General features: G+C 37.6%; 2 protein-coding genes across 2 annotated transcripts in view; both read left to right on the plus strand.

Moving 5' to 3' along the window:
* Positions 1 to 7,441, plus strand: part of Dlg5 (MAGUK family member discs large 5) — a 36,509-nt gene extending 29,068 nt beyond the window's left edge. Inside the window, 3 exon segments of the mRNA XM_028315965.1 lie at positions 114 to 274; positions 1,408 to 1,627; positions 2,355 to 7,441. Of these exon segments, the coding sequence (XP_028171766.1) occupies positions 114 to 274; positions 1,408 to 1,627; positions 2,355 to 3,184 (1,211 nt within the window). The 3' untranslated portion in view covers positions 3,185 to 7,441.
* Positions 7,442 to 9,372: 1,931 nt separating this feature from the next.
* Positions 9,373 to 20,451, plus strand: part of LOC114361068 (uncharacterized) — a 40,784-nt gene continuing 29,705 nt past the window's right edge. The window contains exon 1 of the mRNA XM_028315987.1: positions 9,373 to 9,756. Within this exon, the coding sequence (XP_028171788.1) occupies positions 9,429 to 9,756 (328 nt within the window). The 5' untranslated portion in view covers positions 9,373 to 9,428. The remainder of the gene's footprint in view (positions 9,757 to 20,451) is intronic.

Below are 20,451 nucleotides of genomic sequence, written 5' to 3' on the forward strand. Positions count from 1 at the left end.
GCGTAATTATATTGCTGTCGTGACTGCGACGGGCGGCAGCAGTGAGTGTGCGAGCTTTACACATATTCGATTTTACCGCTCGAGCAATCCTTATATGGCAACTGTTCTTTCAGACGGCAACCACCGACCCGTGGTGATCCTGGGCCCGCTGTGGGAGTGCGTGGTGGGCAAGCTGGCGTCGGACTGGCCGCACGTGTTCGCGCCGCCCGCGCGCCCGCGCCACGCGCCGCGCGACCCCGTCTCCGCGCAGGCCATCCGCGACCTGGCCGAGAAGGTAGGTGATGACAGGTGACAGGTGACAGGGGACAAATCCCACCACCACCCATGGCCATACCAACCTCGCGGTTATTGTGGCTGAATCTTGAGAGATGCGCGCGGAATTGCGGCTGCCTAGGGCAGATTGCACTCCACCGCGCGCAATGCTTGACTCTCTACAAGTTCTTTATTCTTCGTCCATTTGTCCCTTTGCCACTCTCCCCCTTCTGGGGCATGGACTCTACTGAAACGTTGGCACCATCCGGTGCCTGGCCGCTAGGCGTCTGGCTGTTCTGCCTTCTGTGCCACGCGTGCGCGAATCCTCGCAGCCGCGCGAAGTTCGCCTCCGAGCTGACAAGATCAGGGTACCACGCAGGACCGAAGACCTGGCCGAGAAGGTAGGCGTGATGACAGGTGACAGTGACAGGTGACACCGGCCCGTGGTGACGCTGGGCCCGCTGTGGGAGTGCGTGGTGGGCAAGCTGGGATTGCTACGCGCCGCGCGACACCGTCTCGGCGCAGATCATCAGCGACCTAGCCGAGAAGGTGAGCTAATAGAATAGGGTATTTGACACCACCAGTCAATGATAGTTATCATTTTTACACTTCTTCTTCTTGTCGTGTCGACAACAAACCTACACAGTGTCAGTCAGTGCTACAAAAGTGGCGTTGTCAATAGCTTGCATTACATTTGCCTGCGTGCAGTTTATTGGGCACGCAAAGCACTACATCATGTGCTTGTTTGATTGGGGAACACAAATACACTTGCACTGCACACCAAGTTCTTATACTTAACAGTTGTGCAAATGCGATAATCTTCCTATCGCTTCAGCGCTCACCAGTTTGTGCCATTCTTTTCGCCACTAGCAAGTGACAGTGACCTTACTCTACGGTGGCGCCAATTGGTGAGCGCTAAAACGATAGGCATAGCTCTCATTGATATACTTTTGAAAACTGTTAAATCGAGACTGCCATAGATTTTGTAGAAGCTGATGACGCCGAATACGACGAAGCCGAAATGTTTCCAATCGCACAAGCATAAATATAGTGATGTGTAGCATTCCAGAAAAAATATTTATCGATGCTTTTGTTTCAAAACAATTCCAAACCATGTTGCCTCAGAAAGCACTAACACTACCTTTTAACCCCCAGGGCATCCACTGCCTCCTAGACATCAGTGTCAGCACTATCGAAAAGCTGCATAAACAGCAGATCTACCCCATCGTGCTGTTCATCAAGTTCAAGTCCTTCAAGCAGATCAAGGAGGTCAAGGACACGCGCTACCCGGCTGACAAGGTGTCCGCCAAGGCTGCCAAGGAAATGTACGAGCACGGACTGAAAGTCGAGAACGAATATAGGAATTATATCTCAGGTCAGTGTTGAATTGGTAATGAATGTTGCTAAAGCCGGGTTCGTGAGCACGTAGCTTGGGGTCATTGGACAAAATTCTACGTGCTCATGGACTAGGCTTTAGTTAGACGAATAAAGTGATACATTGTTTTGTAAAGTAAAAAATGTATTTTTAATAGCTCTTGCCTTTTGTTCTGTGCACACTCCCAACTATGCAGACTATGGGAAATTGCAACAGGGAGCTAAGCTAAACTAACTTAGCTAAGATCTTGGTCTGCAATCGGCATAAAGCTGGTGTTTGAGCAAGATGAGCTTGTGATTATTGGTGACAAAGTATGTTATCTTGATTGGAGATTATTATTTTATATTAATTTTATGTCTTCTTCTTATCGTGTAGACAACAAACCTACACAGTGTCAGCCCAAAACTCTGCTACAAGAGTGGCGTTGTCAGCAGTATTCATCAAATCCTCTTGAGTGCAGTTGTTCGGGCACTTAGGGCACGACATTTTATGACTAATATCCTTTTACTTCTCTGCTGTTCATCATAAACCTCTTGTAAAGCATACAACTAGGCCTTCGCCCAGTGCTTAGAAGAGGCTGTAATTTATTTATTCTATGTAGCCTATACTTTTGTAATATGTAGCCTATTCAATAACGCTTCTTGTCGATGGCATAACATAATAGGGAGTCAAGTCTGCACCCACACCACAAAAACGTTTTGTGTACCAACTTCGCACTTGTTCGCAGCCGAAATCCCCGCGGGCGTGAACATAGCATACATGTGCACGCAGATCAAGGAAGCCGTGGAGGAGGAGCAGAACAAGACGCTGTGGGTGCCGTCCGTGCAGGCCTGACCCCTGCCCCCCGCGCCGCGCGCCCGCTGCGCCCGCTGCCGCCGCCGCCCCCGCGTCCGCCCGCGCGTCCGCCCGCCGTCCGACCGCCGCTACTACTCCGAACCGGACGCCCACAACTACTTCGAGATCGACTACGAGTTCCTAAAAGAGCTGCGCCGCATCGCCCGCAACAACTGCCCGAAGTGCAAGCGCAAGAGGTCCCGGAAGACCACCGATCCGCAGGTTAAGAAGGAGAAGTCGAAAACTAAAGATAAGAAGAGCGTTCGTATGAAGGAGACGTATGTCTACTGCGGCGGCCGCTACCACAGCGATAAAGAACACTGTCAGCTCTGTTGTCGCACCTGCAACCGCTCGACGGATACCCTCGATTCGGTCGACGAGGATCAGTACTCGCTCGTTTCGCGCAGCTACAGTCAACCGTCAAGCCGATCGACCACCACGACTCGGTCGAAATCGGCCCCGCGCTCGCCGCGCGATCGCAAGAACTCGATCCAGTCGATCAAATCCGTCTCGTTCCTCGAGTCGAGCACCGACGAGACGAAGGACGAGCCGAACTACACGGCGAAGAGCTTCACGAACGACCTGAAGAAGTTCCTCCTGAAACCTTCGCCGCCGCGGCTGAGTCTTCGCGACAAGTTCATCACCAGCTTCAAGCAGGAGCTCGAGGCGACCAAGAAATCTCCCAAACTGAAAGCCATCAAAGGTCTGTGGAAATCTTATTGAAAATTCTCAATTATACTCTTTTGTTTACGTCAATTTTTTTGGTGCTTTTCGTTTCTTTTTACATTCGAAAGCTTCGGATTCGGATCACAAACGTACATCTTGAGATTGCCTCATAAAGCGTTACATTGTGGTTATATTATTTAACGAGGAAACGTTTGGTGTTTCTTTGCGGTACGAATTCGTTTCTCCTCATTCTAAAACAACGTAAGTGTTCAGAAGTGGTCTAAAATGTATAGAAGCCAAGGTCTTGGTGCTATCGAGTCACGAGCTCAAAGCTTTTGCTGCATCATGCTGTATGCGTGGGATTTGAGACGTTGTCATTATACTGTTTATATTTACGACTTTTTTACTGTACATGGTGCAATAAGACACGAATGGCGTTGCCTCGTTACAGGAATGCTCGCATGAAATAGTCCATACTTTTTGTTTCATATAGCTTGATGCTATCTTTCTTTCTTTAATAATTGTTTTCTTTTCTTCCTATTTATTGTGCTATGGACTATTTCATCTAAGAAAAAATCACTTTCAGGTTATATGAATATATCTTTATAAAATCTGCATAGCATGTTGCATAGTCGGTCATAATGTAGGCACTTCATATCTAAAATATAGTATTTATTATATTAATGGGCCTATAGGAAGTTATTGCGGAATACCTACTGTTGAAAGGCAGTTATATACCATTACGGTGTATTGAACAATAAACAATATGTAATTTGGATGACTATTGGATGAGAAATGTGTGATTTTTAGAATGCTAAATGCTTTACATCTCACTGCGCACCTGGTAGTCGTGACGTCACATCGACTCTGGTACAGACGGAGCGAACGCGGGGAGGTGTGCAGAGGTTTGCTTGATTGGGTTGTATAGAATGAATAAAAATTTCTGCCTAAATATACGGAAACGTTGTTTTAGGCTGAGTTTCCACTGAGAAAGACTTGAACATGACTCATTGTGAATATTGTGTAAACGGATTATTATGGACTGAAGTATTACAGTAGATATTACGCAATGATTCGTTGGCCTAAATACATATAGAAACACTAATAATTATATTAAAATATACACTTTGTAGATTCACATACCCATAGGTGATTAGGGATCACTAGCAACGGCACTAGAACCCCTTCCTTGTTGTGTTTGTAGATGTTTATACATAGTATGTATAGCGTAGTGAAATATATCAAGTTTTATAGTGATTTACAATCGCATGATGGTATTATAGATGGTAAAATTTTCTACGGAAGTTTTTCATTGTAAAGACATTTATTTGAGAAATAATTTTACAAAAATTGATTCAGTATTACATTTCTAATGACATGTCTCATAACTATTTTGTGATTTGCAACAATAATTGTATTAATAAAAGATGATTTTCGTATTAAAATTTTGTTTGTAATCACATAGAGACCAACATTAATATTTTTGCTTGGTGTTAGAGAGAGATAGAATAGAAGAGAGTCTTCGTAGATGGTTTTACCATTAGACGTGTTGGTGATAAACCATAAAATTTTCTTATATTATAATTATATACTCTTTAATACTAAATTTACAAAAGTGTAGACACTCTACGAGTGATAAGTAGCAACTTTGTTATGGACTGTTCTTTTTGTAGGAAAATGTACTGTATACACTTGAAGCAATGTTGGTTTTAGTATGTATGAATACTTCGGGGCTACATTGATCCCTAAATCTGAACGAAAAAACAAAAATTGATCATCTTTTAACAACTTTACTAATACAGCAAATGTTTACATTATATGCTAAAACTAACTTTGTAACCTTTTTATTCACTGGAGGACGAATTGCATGAATTTTAAAGTCGAACAACGAAATAACTTCTCTGACATTGCCTGACATTGAGACACACTGTCATGGAGAATCCAATCCTCAGTGAATACCAAGCATTATACTTAGGTACAGTGTTCTTAGACTGTCGTATTTTAAATATTATATTTATGTAATGTAGGTGTAACTTTCTGAGAGAATTCAAGTTTATTTGTGATCGAATCAAAATAATAAACCATTGCTTACAAACTCCTCCAATACTATAATAAAACGTTGTAAATGTGAAGTATTCCGGTGTTATTGTTGTAAAGACTTATTGTTAACATTTGTTAATTATTAAGTTTTGTGATTTGTCTACTTGTACATTTTATATTAAAAAGACGGATGTCAGATCCTCTTTGCGTCTATGTTGATAACTGAAATATGTTATTATTATATACTTTTAAGTGGCAACATTCATTCTTATAACTGAGCCGTCTTAAAATATACGATTTAAAAATATTTTTAAATATGCCTACAATCATGCTGTCCAATACTTGTAGTGCCAAATGTGGTTGTACTAGAAACGAAATGCAGATACGGAATTATTTTGGTATATTTATTAAGAATCATTTAAAACCTTAAAGTCTAAAACACTTTTTTACTTAAGCAGTTAACTACGGATTCAGCCTAGTTATTACTATTTGAAAAATTAAACGAATGTGAAACAATAGGTTAGAATTTTTTGAAATTTTGTATGCACTGTATTTACGATAGGGCTTAATCTTCCGTCTAAGTTACACGTTGTACACGTTATATTGAATGCTTTATAATTTGGCTTCCTAATAAGATTTGCCTTTGACTTAACACTTTCCCGGACAGTGTTAATAGAGAAGTGGAGAACAGGTCATAGTTAGTCGGGGAGTCGGTTCATACAAAAATTAATTGTTAATTTTGAATCATTATGTTTGATGTTCTTTTTGTTTATACTTCGCAGTGTAAGTAACTCGGAAAGTATTAGCAAAGTCGCGGTCGGGAGTGTGAGATTACGATTAATATTTTTTTCGAGGAAAACGGCCGAGTGTATCTCCGGATCCGTAGGAGTTAACGTGCACGTGCACGTAATATGTCGTACGAATAAGAATATTAAGTGTTTCAAAACAACACATCTACATTCATATAATTATAAGCTTGATAGAATTGCCTAATAGTGGTGTCAAAGATTCAGAAAGGTAGTCGTCTTCCTTTCAAACATTGCAAATGGCCGCAGGCAACACTCCATCGCGTCGGGTCGGTGCCTTTACAATAAAAACAAAATGTCAAATTCGAAAGCAAAGCTCCTAAAATACGATATCGCGATCTCATTGATATTATCGTGTGATGAGGCTTTATGTTAACGATTTGAAGCCGCTCATACACCTGAAGCATTTACGAGTATTGCAACATTGAAAGTGTTCAAAAGAACTGTGTGCCCAAAAGGACACGTAGTTCAGAATATAACTGTGAACTGTTACATTACATGTAAATGTTCCAAGTGAATGAGCGCATTTACGTTTATTTTCAGCACATTTAGCGTTTAAGTTTTTGTACAGAGATTTTAATGAGTTTATATTACGTTATAAATTAATAACGCTTTTCACAGTTTTTATTATTCCTGCTTTTTGGCGAGATGATTTAAATCGTTGGTTACTCAGCTATGTTATGTTTTATTTTTCCAATATCAAGTTAGATTTACAGCTTTTATTGTGCAAAGAATAATATTTGAGATTGGTATTTCATGAGACTTTATTTAATCGAAAATGAAATCATTTATTTATTGCATTTTTATTATTTTTTCTAAATAAATATTGACGAGAATAGATGTAGTGAAGTGAAATGATATTTATTGTTTATTATTTATAAACTTATGTGAAGTATTGTGGTCCTTTGCACACATATTAATGAAGTTACTATGCATACATCATACATGTTTGTTACAGTGTACAGAGTGGAATGAAGTAGTTACCATTATTATTTGTGTACAAAACTGCACAAAATCGAGTTCAATTTTGCTACGTACATTACTAAGCCAGGGCTAGGCGTAAGAATACAATAATTTGATCTGATACTAAATACATTAAGTTATATTAGTTGGTTGCTAACGATGTTTATTTACTTGTACATTTATAAATTATATACATAACTATGTAGCGCGTAATCGCTGAGAGAAAAAAATGTATTTTGAAAACGACAATAATCAGTATTTAAATTATTAGCACTTTTACAATAAGTGTAATGTAATTTCTTGTTTTTGGAGAATATTTATATGTTAAAGTTTGAATTATTATTTCTGTATTGGTATTATTTTATGTAGATTCGTTTTACTTCTAAGTATTGTATGTATATTTCTATACGGCCAAGTAGGTATCTAATGTTCTCCTAGAGAGATATTTATCAATAATGTTTCAACGAATTGTTTACAATATAGAAAAAAGCAATAAATCAATATACGAAATAAATACAAGTGTTTTATTGTCTGTCTTGGAATTTGAACTCGCAAACAGCTAGATCTAGTGTTATACACGAAGTCACGAACTACCATGCTATGCCTCTTCTAAATGGACTTCTAGTCTAAGGGCTGATTTTTCAATCGTCAGATAACTTTTTACTGAAGAATAAGTTTGGCACATTTTCAGTATGGAAAATATGTCAAAATGACAAACTTATTCTTCAGTTAAAAGTTATGCGACGATTGAAAAATCAGCCCTAAAGAATGTTCACTAATTTTGTTTTTTAGCTTTCTGTATTCTCTGTTAAAAATAAAAAATACACGTGAAAGAATTATTTCGATACGTCAATTAGTTTCCAAGATATTGAATTTTAAAAGTGCGGGCGGCGGCCGGCCCACCATTTTATGCGCGTGACGTCATATTACAGTGACTGGCTCATATTTGTATGGGTGGAATCTTGCAAGCTGAATTAAGACCCACTTCCAGGCAACCAATTAAGCTGAAATTTCGCAAACACATGTGATTTGGATGACCATGCAATATTATGATGACATGGAGCTGATCTGATGATGGAGCTGGAAGGTGGCCATAGGAACTCTATAATAAAACGACTTAAATCCATCGAGTTTGGGCTCGTTCGTTTTGTATTGATGAGTACTTTAATTCTATATAGTTATCAGGGTCTAATGATGGAGCTGGAAGGTAATTCGCAATAAAACGACACAATCGCATCAAGTTTGGGTTTGGTTCAATTTTAATTTCTGTGATGGGTCTGGGTGTTAATATGTATAATAAGTTTGTATTTACAAAAAAAAAATGTATTTAAGTATGTTTATATCCGTTTTCTAGTGAGCGGACACTGTGAATGTACGTCACGCGGGGTCACGTGACCGTCGGCGGGACTCAATATTTAAGCGAACTTTGAATGCCTATAAAATCATAACTACTGGGTATTTTTGAATGAAATAAAAACTAATGTATTTGTAAATGTAAAAGCCTAACTGTAACATAGGTTTCAAGTGATTTTGCATACCTAGTAACATTCTCAATTGCTCTACCATCTTCAAGACTAAATAAGGTATGCCACGGTCCACGACAGAAAAGTAGCACCTTTTTACAATCTCTCAGCTTGCTGTTCTGTCGTATGTAATCTGTATGACACGCACGCAACTTTCTGTAGAAGCCTGCATACAGAACAGCACATCATTATACAGCGTGACCCACCATAATGCCAGTCTAATTCCACGATGATCAGTGTAATGGGTGCTCTAGAAATCTCACCCTACACGCGACCAGGCAGAGAAAGCGAGCGTATCGTAGTTACAAAACATCAACTTTTTGTGGCGCCAAATAAATGATAGCGAGATCTGTGGTAGTGCCAAATGTCGAACGCCTAGCCAACAACCTAGCCGCTCTAGCAGATATTGCTGTAAATAACTTACGTTTTAGACAAATAGGTAGGCCGCTTAGGAGGATGTAGGAGACTTAATTTTTTTATGCAAGGCATTTATTTTTGAAACGTTAATTACACACGTAAGTAAGGGGAATATTTTCATAGACTTATTGTATAAAATAATGAAAATAATATAAAAACATACTATGTATTAAATAATACGTTAGTTCGAAAACGCTCGCAATGATAGGAATTACAATGACATAATATGCTAGGTCTTGGTCTTGATTTCAAATAGGTAAAAAAAAATCGTATAGTAGGTAGATACGATATTAATTTGCAGATAGAAATTAATTTTGTATGATGTCAAATAAATTGTCAATCCATAAAATAACCTTGAATTTAAGTGTCACACCTACCCGCATTAAAATAATAATGATGCAGTTTTTACGGTCGGTGCAGTGTAATTAAGGATCCCATCCCAATAAGTTACAGCATATACCTACCTAAGTATCTGAATAAATTCCGTGTGCACTGGTTGGGTCGGTTCGCCGCAACTGCATTATCACTCGTTCGCGGATCGCGGCTGCGCGCATGCGTCGCCTTGACCAACATGGCCGACCGCAAATTCGCGCGCGAAAACTTATAATAAATTTAAAAAAAACAACCAGTAATGTCACAACCAAAGATTTTTTCCATAGCAAGTATGAGACGATTAAAATGCCTAAGAATTGTTTGAAATATTTAATTGTGCTTGCGGTTATTTATCTCCTAGTGAGGACATGTGATTGTGCCAAAAATCAAGTGAAAAAGTTCAAGAGAAAAGTGGACGACATAGATTTGAAACAAAATAATTTGTTGCAACAGAATGTGGTGAGGAATTCGACCAATAATGAGAGAAGCAGAGGATTCTTTACGCCCGGTAAGTGAAACATTTTACATAAGCTTTTATTTATCTTGATAATGTCCCGGTGTAATCAAGTTACAAGTTGATTTTGACCCAGTTCTCGTTTGATTGAGCTGACGACATTTTTTGAAGCATTCGAATTTAAAGTCGCATAATATTAAGTATGGCCGCGCACAAATTGTTTACGGTTTGTTTACGAAATAAGTACACAATAATAATAATTGGTTCAAAATCATTAATAGTTAAATACTTTGCCTAATTTGAAATGAAAAATGAATGCCTTTTATGCAGTTTTCTTTTAGACCACAAGACCGATCGTTTTTCAAAAAAAAAATAAAGCTCGTCTTGTAGTTCTTTATTAAAATAACAATTAAAAGTTGCTGAAATACTTTAATTCGCGTGGGAATCGAAAAGATAACGATAGTCTGGTTCACAATTTTTGCTCACGATTTTATTTTGCTTGATTGGTCTGTAATTGGTTAAATAATGGTAAAATATTTAATATCAATAAATTGATCATTAGTATTCAGTACTATTATAAATACTTATAAACGTAAACAACAATACCGGTAGGTTTCTTGACTAGTGTTTAATTTCATTCCAGTAACGTAAAACGAAATTGTAAGCGCTTGCCGAACTTGGGGGTTTTACCTTAAAGCTAGTGAATTTGTTAAGTTGGTTTAGTAAAAGCTAATCAGTTTACGAGGCGCTAAGTGCTTGCACTTCAACCGGCGAACTTTATCGCGGCGAGGTGTTACTTTTAAATGAACTAAACTGGACGGGGCTCTACGAAAATTCACCTTAGTGTTTGGTTTATTTTTAGTGAAACTTGCTTTTTCTACTAAAAATTTGCAGTAAATACCTTAATTATAAGATTTTAAGGCTTTTCCCTCTGGGGTGAGTTCTCCAGCTTGGTTCAAAGGTCAGCATTTGATGCTACTTCTACTAGTCGTCAAACTACGTCTTTTAGGTCACCTCGAAGTCCGAAGTAAGTCTTCAGGATATCGAATGAAAGATGATTTTAGAAATCATTACGATTAAATGAGCTTTCGCTCAATCAGAATGTAAAGTCGACGATAGCCTAAATCGGCAATAGACATCGGTGGCACCACAGAACATAGACTATGTTCTGTGGGTGGCACTGATTACTATAATTTTCACCTTGTTTCAATCATACTAAGAAGCTTAACTTGGTCATACATTAATATGCAATAAGCTCGCAATTGAATTCCATCCTATAGAAATGCGATCAGATCCCGTTAATCGATCATCTGTTACACAGCCTTCAATTAGATTTACCCAATGCCTAACATGACTACATTATCCTCTCATTTCATGTAATCAGCCATGTTTTAACCAAGTCCTGTTCGCAAGCGGTTAACCTTATTCTTACTGGTTAGCGCGTCTGGTTTGTAAGTGGGGAAGTGTGTAGCCCATGTTACCTATTAAACGCATTTACTGAGATGATTTGCGTTATTTTTCGCTTTAAATGACTGCGCAGATTTAAGTAGCAACGTCTAGACGTCTGAGTATTTGTAATTTTAACGAGTTGATGTCTAAACGCGAATTATTTATTATTAACGGACCCGATAAACTTATTGATTTGCCTTGTTGAGTCATAAGCCAGAGTGATTGGTTTAAAAATAAAATAAAACGAAACGCAGCATGAAGTCCAACTTGTGAATGGCGAACGGAAATCTGCCGGTCCGAGAGATATCAATAGATCAATCAGTATTACTTTCCTTGGGGTACAAAAAAGAATTAACGTAAAAACCCAAATTCAGATAAAGATAACCATGATTGCTTTTAACAATTTATTGTGAAGTATTTATGAACCGACTTCAAAGTCGCGTCGATTTCGTTATGAATAGGAACGAGAGTATGCTGAAAAGTTTAGACATAACTGAAGCATTTTCATTTACGATGAAAACTCTACCTACATTGATACCTCAGTAGAACGTGTATACAAAAGTTAATATCTTTTACTTAAGAATGGCTTATTAATACTTATACGAGTACATACATACCTAGTTATTTTTAGCTTTGCTCGAGCTAAGGCTTGCTACGTAATTAATTTCCTTAATGCTATGCCACGTACACTCAAGTCTGGAGCTGCATTCTATTTTGCATTTTCATAATAAGTACGAGTATCTTTTGTTTGTCTGCTTGATATTTGAAAGATAAACAAACTTAATTCTTACGCGATGTATAAGCTCCATAAAACAGTTGTGTTTCATTGTGTGTTTACAGTTGAAATAAAAATAAAATTAGTCACAGGCCCCAAAACCCCGATACCAGAGACATCGGGTGTTTCATTATCTTGTCCTGCCCAAACCGGGGACGCCCACTTTCGCGCATCTTCATAATAAAGGATTTTTATTCGCTTTTTGTGAATTTTCATTATTTATTGCTCGAAGAAAGCAGGCGATCGGGTGGCGGGAGACATTATTGCATGCTTATTATTTGCTGATTTATGTTTACCATCATACTTCTTTCATTTTAACATTAAACACAGTCATGCACTTTTATTTTCCTTGTTGTTTATATCTTTTGTCCTGCTGAAGGTCACAAGGTTGTTTTATTATACGGTCATCTTGAAGACACTTTCATCTTGTAACTTTTATGGTTAAAGTTCTTTTACAACATAGGCAGGTATTAGTACCTACAGCATGAACATGAAGTGCGTTGTAAACTTAAAGGTTACCTACATTTCAGTAATAGTTCCCAAATAAACAAAGCAAATAAAAACCCCATTACCAAGGTCCAACGGAATGTCCAGTCGTTGAATCTATCCTACAAAGTGTGAGCTATAAACCGTAACGGCTTGGCTGACCCGGTAATTGAAGGCGGGACCTCTGGCACTCAATGTAATAGAGGTAGGAGTAAAAACTTTAAGGTGCCCTTCATTCCCTCTTTGGCTTTAGGGTTGCGGTCGAAAGTTGCGACAAAACAACGACTACATTTACTTAATGAGCTCCAATGATTAATTTACTACAGCCATTGAATTCAGGCGGCTTTCAAATCTGCCTGGAATTAATTTCTAGTTAGTAAACACGAATAATCTTTGATGAGTTGTTACAAAAGTGTTATTCTGTTAGACTAAACGCGAAATGTTTGTTTAATGGACTATATTTATTGATGTTTGTTGCTTTTTGACGTATATTTATGTACTACAAGTACTTAGGTAAACTGGGTACCTATGTATTAAAACACTATTTGATTCAACTTTAAACAGGTCTTTATGATAGAGATACATAAAATAAAGAAAACCTTTTTAGGACACAAGCTTCGGAGTAGTATATGGAGTACAGAGTAGACTACTGTTAAATTACATACCTAAGTAGGTACTTTCGTAAAAGTGTCTCGCCGATGACGACATTTTGAACAAAGGGTTCCGAATAAAATCAATAGATACCGATTATCTTACTCTTCGGGCGGGGGACCAAACTGATAAGGGACCCCAATCATCGTGCTCCGTGGGAAAAAACAATACGTTCGCAATGGTTCGCATAAATTTGGACGATTCGGGCGGTCGTTGCGGCCGTATCACGTAGCACAAAAACTGTTAGGGGCAACAACGTCCCGTTTTACATATTTTATTTTACAGCAAAACTGTGCGAACGCAAAATGTTAACCTTTTTTGAGCGGCGCTCGTGACGAGCATACGTTTTTACCAGTGTTTTACGATATAAATTATTTCAAGACTAGGTGTACGTTTACATTTGCAGCTCTATAAACAACATGATTGGCGGAAATACGAGTACTTTTGAGGAAATCGTAGGTAGAGTCATCTTATTTTGGGTCTGAAAAAAAAAACACCTATACGTTTTCGATGTGGTTTTACCCTTATCTTTGTCGTTTTTTATGTGAATTATGATTCCAAGACAAAATATCAATCAAAGGGTTCGTAAAAAGAATAAATTAAACAAAATAAAAAAAAATACTTTCACTGGCTTTAGATTAATAAAGTTGTATTGTATGTTACGGGACTATTCCCACCTCTCTTTCCCACCACCGCAACTCCTGTGTAGCCAGGATTTACAGCTTGACCGCCAATAAAAACCCAACCAGTGAAGGTCAAAGTTGTATGTTAGCCAAGGTATCATACCATATACTTTTATCTGGCAATCATGTTTTTCTTGATGGATGGATCGATTTCCCCTGTGGAATGGAAACTCCCCAAAATGCGGGTCCCCTTAATTTGGTCGCATCTGCATTTTCAAACGTTATCAGGCCCTATCTAATGTCGCTCTTGAGTGCGCATCATAATAATATTCTCACTTTTGCTGTATCTCTGGCAATTATCAAAACGAGCGCCATGCGGGGAACGAGAAAAACGTAGACGTTAAGAGAAATTATATGATATCTAAACAAGGCATGGCAAGCCACTTTTAGATACTTTTGGATAGTTTTTTCATAATCTAAGTCTTCTATCTTTACAAGATTACATGAATTGCATTTATTGTAGAGCCTGAAATGAATGAAAATATCGTCATTGCTAACTCCTAAAAGTGTTAAGTCATAATCTTCAATCGTAGGTTTCAAATTGATGGTAAGGGTTTAAATAAAATATACAGTGTGTTTGGGATAGGGCTAGCGATAATTTAAAGCGGTGTGTTATTATGTCAATTTTATCGACAAAAATGCCCCCAAAAACGTGCCCGTCAAAACTGTATTTGTTGACAAAAACTAAAATTCATTTTTTTTTTAAGTTTTTTGGACATTATTTTTCATTTTTGTTTTTTTTTAATGACACATATTATTTGCTTACAAATGCAATTTGTTATTATTTATCTGTAAGACAGGCACATAAGAAATACAAACTATTTTTATGTAGAGTCACATAAAAAATTAAGCCATTCCAAGAGGATGTGGGCCCACATATGGGGGCATTTTTGTCGACAAAATTGACATCACAACATCGCCTTAAATTATCGCTAGCCCTATCCCAAACACACTGTATATTTCATAGTGATCCTAATGAGAACGATTTAGCCTTGTCATTTGGTCGAATAACTTCTGAACATTATGTTGGCGTGTGAGTAGGCAATAAAAGCGTTTCTATGTTTCTTTCATTCTCTTACCCCATACCTTAGATTACATTAGTGGACTTTCATGTATGGTGTAATTATGGTGATAGTGAAAACTTCACGCCTAGCGGTGCGTGCGGTTTGTTCTGCAAATATAGCTTTGCTTTTACGTAATAAACAAATAACAATCTTTATTGTATGTTTGTTTATGGGTTTACTACACATTCGCGTTGACCTAGATTTTTATTTAGTAGCTTTAAGTTTCACACCTCATGCTGCTCGTAGTTTTCGGTTTATAGCGCCACTATTTACTTAGTGCTTTCGTATTTGGATATATCTATTAACATAATCCGGTAGAGTTGAATACGACAATAAGGTGTTTATAGGGTCTCAATCTCAACTCATTTCACGAACCTAGCAATTATTTTTGTTCATCATGTGGACTGTAAGCTGTTACCGCTCTCCTTTATGCCGGTTGCAGACCAAGAGCTAAGCTAAGTTAGTTTCGTTTAGCTCGCATAGCTGACGCAGTTTCCCATAGTCGTGTGTAGACTGAAAACTATGCCAATTCTATGGGAAACTGCGTCAGCTATGCGAGCTAAACGACACTAACTTAGCTTAGCTCTTGGTCTGCAACCGGTATTATGCTAGATGATTAAGACTCAAGTGATCATGTATACCTCTAAATTCTAAATGAACATAATGTGTGAGGTCAATTATGGGAATTAACTCACTATTCATAAAGTTAGCTTATTTTTGGTGTAAAGGTAATTTTGGTTAGATGGAAGAGAATACCACATGACATTAAGCTCGCCTGTTGTACCGACATTTATTATACGTGTGCAATAAAGATTTTAAATAAAATAAAAATAAATAAGAGAGTGTGATCAACTTATCCTAAACAATTTCCGCATAGTTATAATAAATAGAAAATTTGAAGCACACACGTTTTAGATTTTCCCGCGGACGATAAGAGTTTTAATCATTAATTATAATCAAACCTAAAACTAGTTAATATGATGATAAGATAGCATGTTAGTAAGCTATTCAAGCAATTGAGACAGTACCTAAATTGACTACATTTAGTATGTGCCGGCGAAATGTCTACGCAGACATCTTTATAAGCCATTTCCATATAACTAAGTGGGTAATACAGTAACAAAAAGGTACGGCCTAGACCTAGAATCTAGATTAAAGCGATCCCACGACCCTAAGCTGACCTTTTGGAGGCTTTCACAGGCAAAGGCAAGCAATTGGGGCGTCTGTGTTTGAGGTATAGTTTGATATAGTATGAGAGGATTAACCTAACTACAGTAATTTTAAAGACAGGTGCAGCTTAACTGGTATCTTTAACTGTAACGATAATGATTGGCTATACATCTGGTTCTTAACCCTTCAAGTACCTACCCGCGAATAGAAATCAATTGTTACCGTTGTCTCGTGCGACTGCTTAGGTTTATATGGGTTTGAGTTTTGAAGGTATTTTACTCGTATAAGGTACACTAATTAGTAATTACATACTTGGCATTATTGCGTTTTATGTAAGTAATAATTGGATACATCTTGTTTTATAAAATAATTTAAATCACATTTTATACATGCGGGATTTAAACCAACCATTTAAGAAGGCCGCTACCAATCGATCAACATGGAAAGCATTGGGGGAGGCCTATGTTCAGCAGTGAACGTCCTATGGCTGAAATGATGATGATGATGATGATGATTTAAGAAGGCAGTACGCATACCGTCTCTTCTTACTGTCGTCAAACATTTTTAGGAATGGGGTAACTATAGCTACCTCGGTTATCTTTAGAGTAAAAGTAATAATGTATTCAACACGCCATGTTAATTGCAAGATAAAAATGGTAAAACAGTTAACTACATACATGGCCAAAACTTTCGCTTTTGTCAAATTAATTAAACCATAAGTTTCGGACCGAAAATTTAACACCTAGAAAGTAAAATGTAGTGAACACATTACATCATGGAAACACCGCCGTTTGCATACAAATATCTGTTTAAACTTGACTTACTTACCTTAATTAATTCGAGTACCTTTGTTTTATAGTAAATCATGGAAGTAAGGCGTGGAAATTATTTTCCAGGTATACATACATACCTACATGATTACAGGTATGGTATGATACTACGCAGGTATAGCAAATGGGTCGAGCTATATATAATTTAGAGATAATCACGTACTTAGAAAACAAGTCACTTATGCAGTAACTTACATTTTCAGTGTAATCGAAATAAAATATTCGCCAGATAAATAAGTATGTAGGTAATTTACAGGGCATAAAGTTACTTGAAATTAAAATGAAATTGGTTCTCTTTGACTCATGAAGTGCAGAAGCTGTATCTTTGGTCTAATCATAACATATTTTGGTCAACATAAATGTTCAAATAGCAAGTTCCATTGTAAGATACAATCTTCGCACGTGCACACGAGGCTGAATGAATCAGCAGAAGCGGTTCAAACTGGTTGTGCAATATTGTGCTCCTGCGCAGCGCAAGTGTACCGTAAAACCTGTCCCGCGGGAATGCGGGGTCTCGGGAATAGGGACGTCAACGTCAAATTGTGGTCATATTAGGTCCCCTCTTCCCACTTTAAAATAGGGTCATTCAGTACTAGAGTAATTTAGCAATGTGAACTGATTTATATTTTATTCGTTCTAGAACACACAGAGCGCCATAATGTTGTACGTTGTGCAGTCGCGGAATGAAAAGGTTCGTCACCTTAGTGTCGGTTTTCGCTTGCACTAGGTACTGTAAGAGTCAAACCTGCCAACATAACCGTGCAAGAAACAGTGCTGCTAACATTTAAATAAATATGACGTTTGCTAACGAATAAGGTTTTGCTTGTTTATTTTTCTATCCCATCAGTGCAATGCCAATGTTACAAAATGTAGTTTTTTTTATTTAATAGATAATGGCAGGTTGAACCAACAAGAAGGTTTTAGTTTATCAATCATAATAATCCTCTTGACAAGTTAAATCATCAAACAACTTTGATCTGAATAATTTTGAACTTTACTGACGAACAGTTAAAGATTATTTTCTCTAACTCGAGATTATTCTCTATCATAGTTTCAAAAGGTAATATGTGCTCGCGATTCGTTGAAGGAATCAATTTGAAAACTGACGAACCTTTTCATTCTGTGACTGTACATTTACTGAAATTAAAACACTGTCTTGTAAAATAGTCGACCACGTTAATAGACAGAGTAAGTATACGTTGTCATGTTTTAAAATTCTCAACTCAGCATTTTCTTTTATAATCTCTTTATGAAACTTTATTCTAATAATATAATTTGTGGTTACTTTTATGTTCCATAACTCAATTTAATCATTTTATCAAATGACTTGTGGACGAGCTAACCGCAACCGCAGGTCTATCCTCGCATACTAAGGGCCTATGCAAACTTAATCCTAGACTCGACATAAAAAAGGTTAATTAAAATACATAAATATTCTGACTGCATCATTTATGTATAAACTCAACTAATGAATCTTGGGTAGAGCTAAAATAGTGCCCTGGCATTATGAATTGGGCATAATGATATGGGTATTCAAAGCATTGACCGATGCATATGATGCCATTTTATGAGACTAAACTATGATTATGAAGAAGGTCAGGACAAGGTCGCTGGAAGAACCTGGATGCGGGCAGCGCAGGACCGGTTACTATGGAAATCCTTATGGTAGCTTTTGTCCAGCAGTGGACGCCATTTGGCTGAAACAAACGATTTAGAACTCGGCTGCTTCATTCTGATGGAGATAGCAGAGCTATCTTAACCAGTTTTCATCTGATCAATCTTGCGTCTTTTGCGAATCAAAGTCCATTGACCGTCGGCCCTTACTCTGTGTTTTTATGCGCGTGAGACAGCGCACGCGCACTCACGTTTTAACCCACTGACTTTCTAAATAACCGACTTTATAAGGATAAACAGTAGCGCTACGAGGAAACTGATGAACTGCTTCTACTAGTTACGTGGAATATTTAGACGTCTCTGTAGGTCGTGAGAAAAAGTTGCCTGGTTAGCCTAAGTCCAGCCAATCATTAGCTTTCGATTTAGACTTTTGACAGGTTTTAATAAGTGAGGCTTTTTTGCTCCAGTCCGGTTATTTGTGCGCATTTTTAATTTTTTGTTACCACTATTAATTGACAGTTTAATTAAAACTGTGGTACTAGAGAGTTCTATTGCAATATATTGGAGAGCTCGGGTCAAGTTTCTTACTTAGTGCAGAAATAAGTCGTATTTCGATTTTATTGCCCGGAACTCGAGACAAAGACTAAATCTAGTAGTTCGTGTTCTGTATTTTAAAGCTCAGCCATCGCAGGTTCAGTTTTCTTAAAATGTTTTATATCACACAGAAAGAAGTGAAGGTAAGATAGATGGAAATGCATAGATACTTGTCAGTGTAAAATTAAATACATATGTATGCAAAGAATATTATTGCACAATATATTTAAAACCTAACCGCAAAAGCAGAAAGCTATTTCTTTTCTTAATTTATAGCTAACGTCTCGTTCGCTCGTAAGATTCTGATTGACGGAGGTCAGTTTTTGCGGCCCTAATGGCTAGACCCGTAACTTGACAGGGAATTAATTACTACAGGAAAATAAATAGGGATGTAATTTGCAGGCCTTTTTTGCTTAGACACGCAACAATTAGCTCGTCTTCTTTGTTGTAGCTAGTAGGTAAGCAAACTAACTACGGCTCTTACCTAATACATTTCCCAAAGCGATTTTGAACTTTATTTTTCTTTTTTTTTTCTTTGCACTAACATGTTTTCACAAGAGATAGTCGGTTCACTAAGGTTTTACTTGTTTGTATCACTTTATTACAAGGCTCAAAATCAATCGAAGGCAATTATCTCGTTTTCAGGGATGTGCTCTCAACTACATATGTCCTCCAAGTATGCTTAGTTTCTGAACTTCAGGGCATTCAAAATTGAACTCTACCACCGAGATAATAATTACCTAAACATGTCACATAGACGTCCGGTTTAAATAATATAATATAATAATATCTTTGGACAATCTCACACAGCGCCATCTAGCCCCAAAGTAAGCAATTAATATGCTTGTGTTATGGGTGCTAGCTTAACGGATATACTACTTATATACTTTTTTATTTTTATTTTTAAATACATACATATTATAAGTACATAGTAACACCCAGACCCGTCACAGAAATTAAAATTCATCATTTCAACTTCTGCCCGGCCGGGAATCGAACCCGGGACCTCTCGGCATAGTAGTCCGTTCTGAACCACTACACCAAACGGCCGACAAAATATGTAATCAGTTTTCTTCGCACGGCTAACTGTGCGGCAGACGGTAAGTAAGCCGTTTGTTAGTGTTGCCCAGTAAGCTACTACTGCTTGGAAGCAATTAATGGGGTCATTAAATTTTAATTTGTAGGTAGACAGCGAACATTTCAATTATGTCTATTAAGACCTTCAATAATTCGAATTTAAAGCTTTTGAAAAAGACCTAAAATACTATGTTCAATCCCATCATGAAAATATTAACTATGATGCAAAGCTTCCCGACAAGTTTCAGTGTACTAAGTTACGACTTGGCGGCGTCGCTATGCATATTATGAGGGTAGCTAGCTGCAATTTCCTCAAAATACACTCAAGGAACTGCAAAGTACGCCGTATGAGTTCG

Source organism: Ostrinia furnacalis, unplaced genomic scaffold (assembly GCF_004193835.3).
Source record: "Ostrinia furnacalis isolate ACB-3 unplaced genomic scaffold, ASM419383v2 OfSCF5400, whole genome shotgun sequence".
Lineage (NCBI taxonomy): Eukaryota > Metazoa > Arthropoda > Insecta > Lepidoptera > Crambidae > Ostrinia > Ostrinia furnacalis.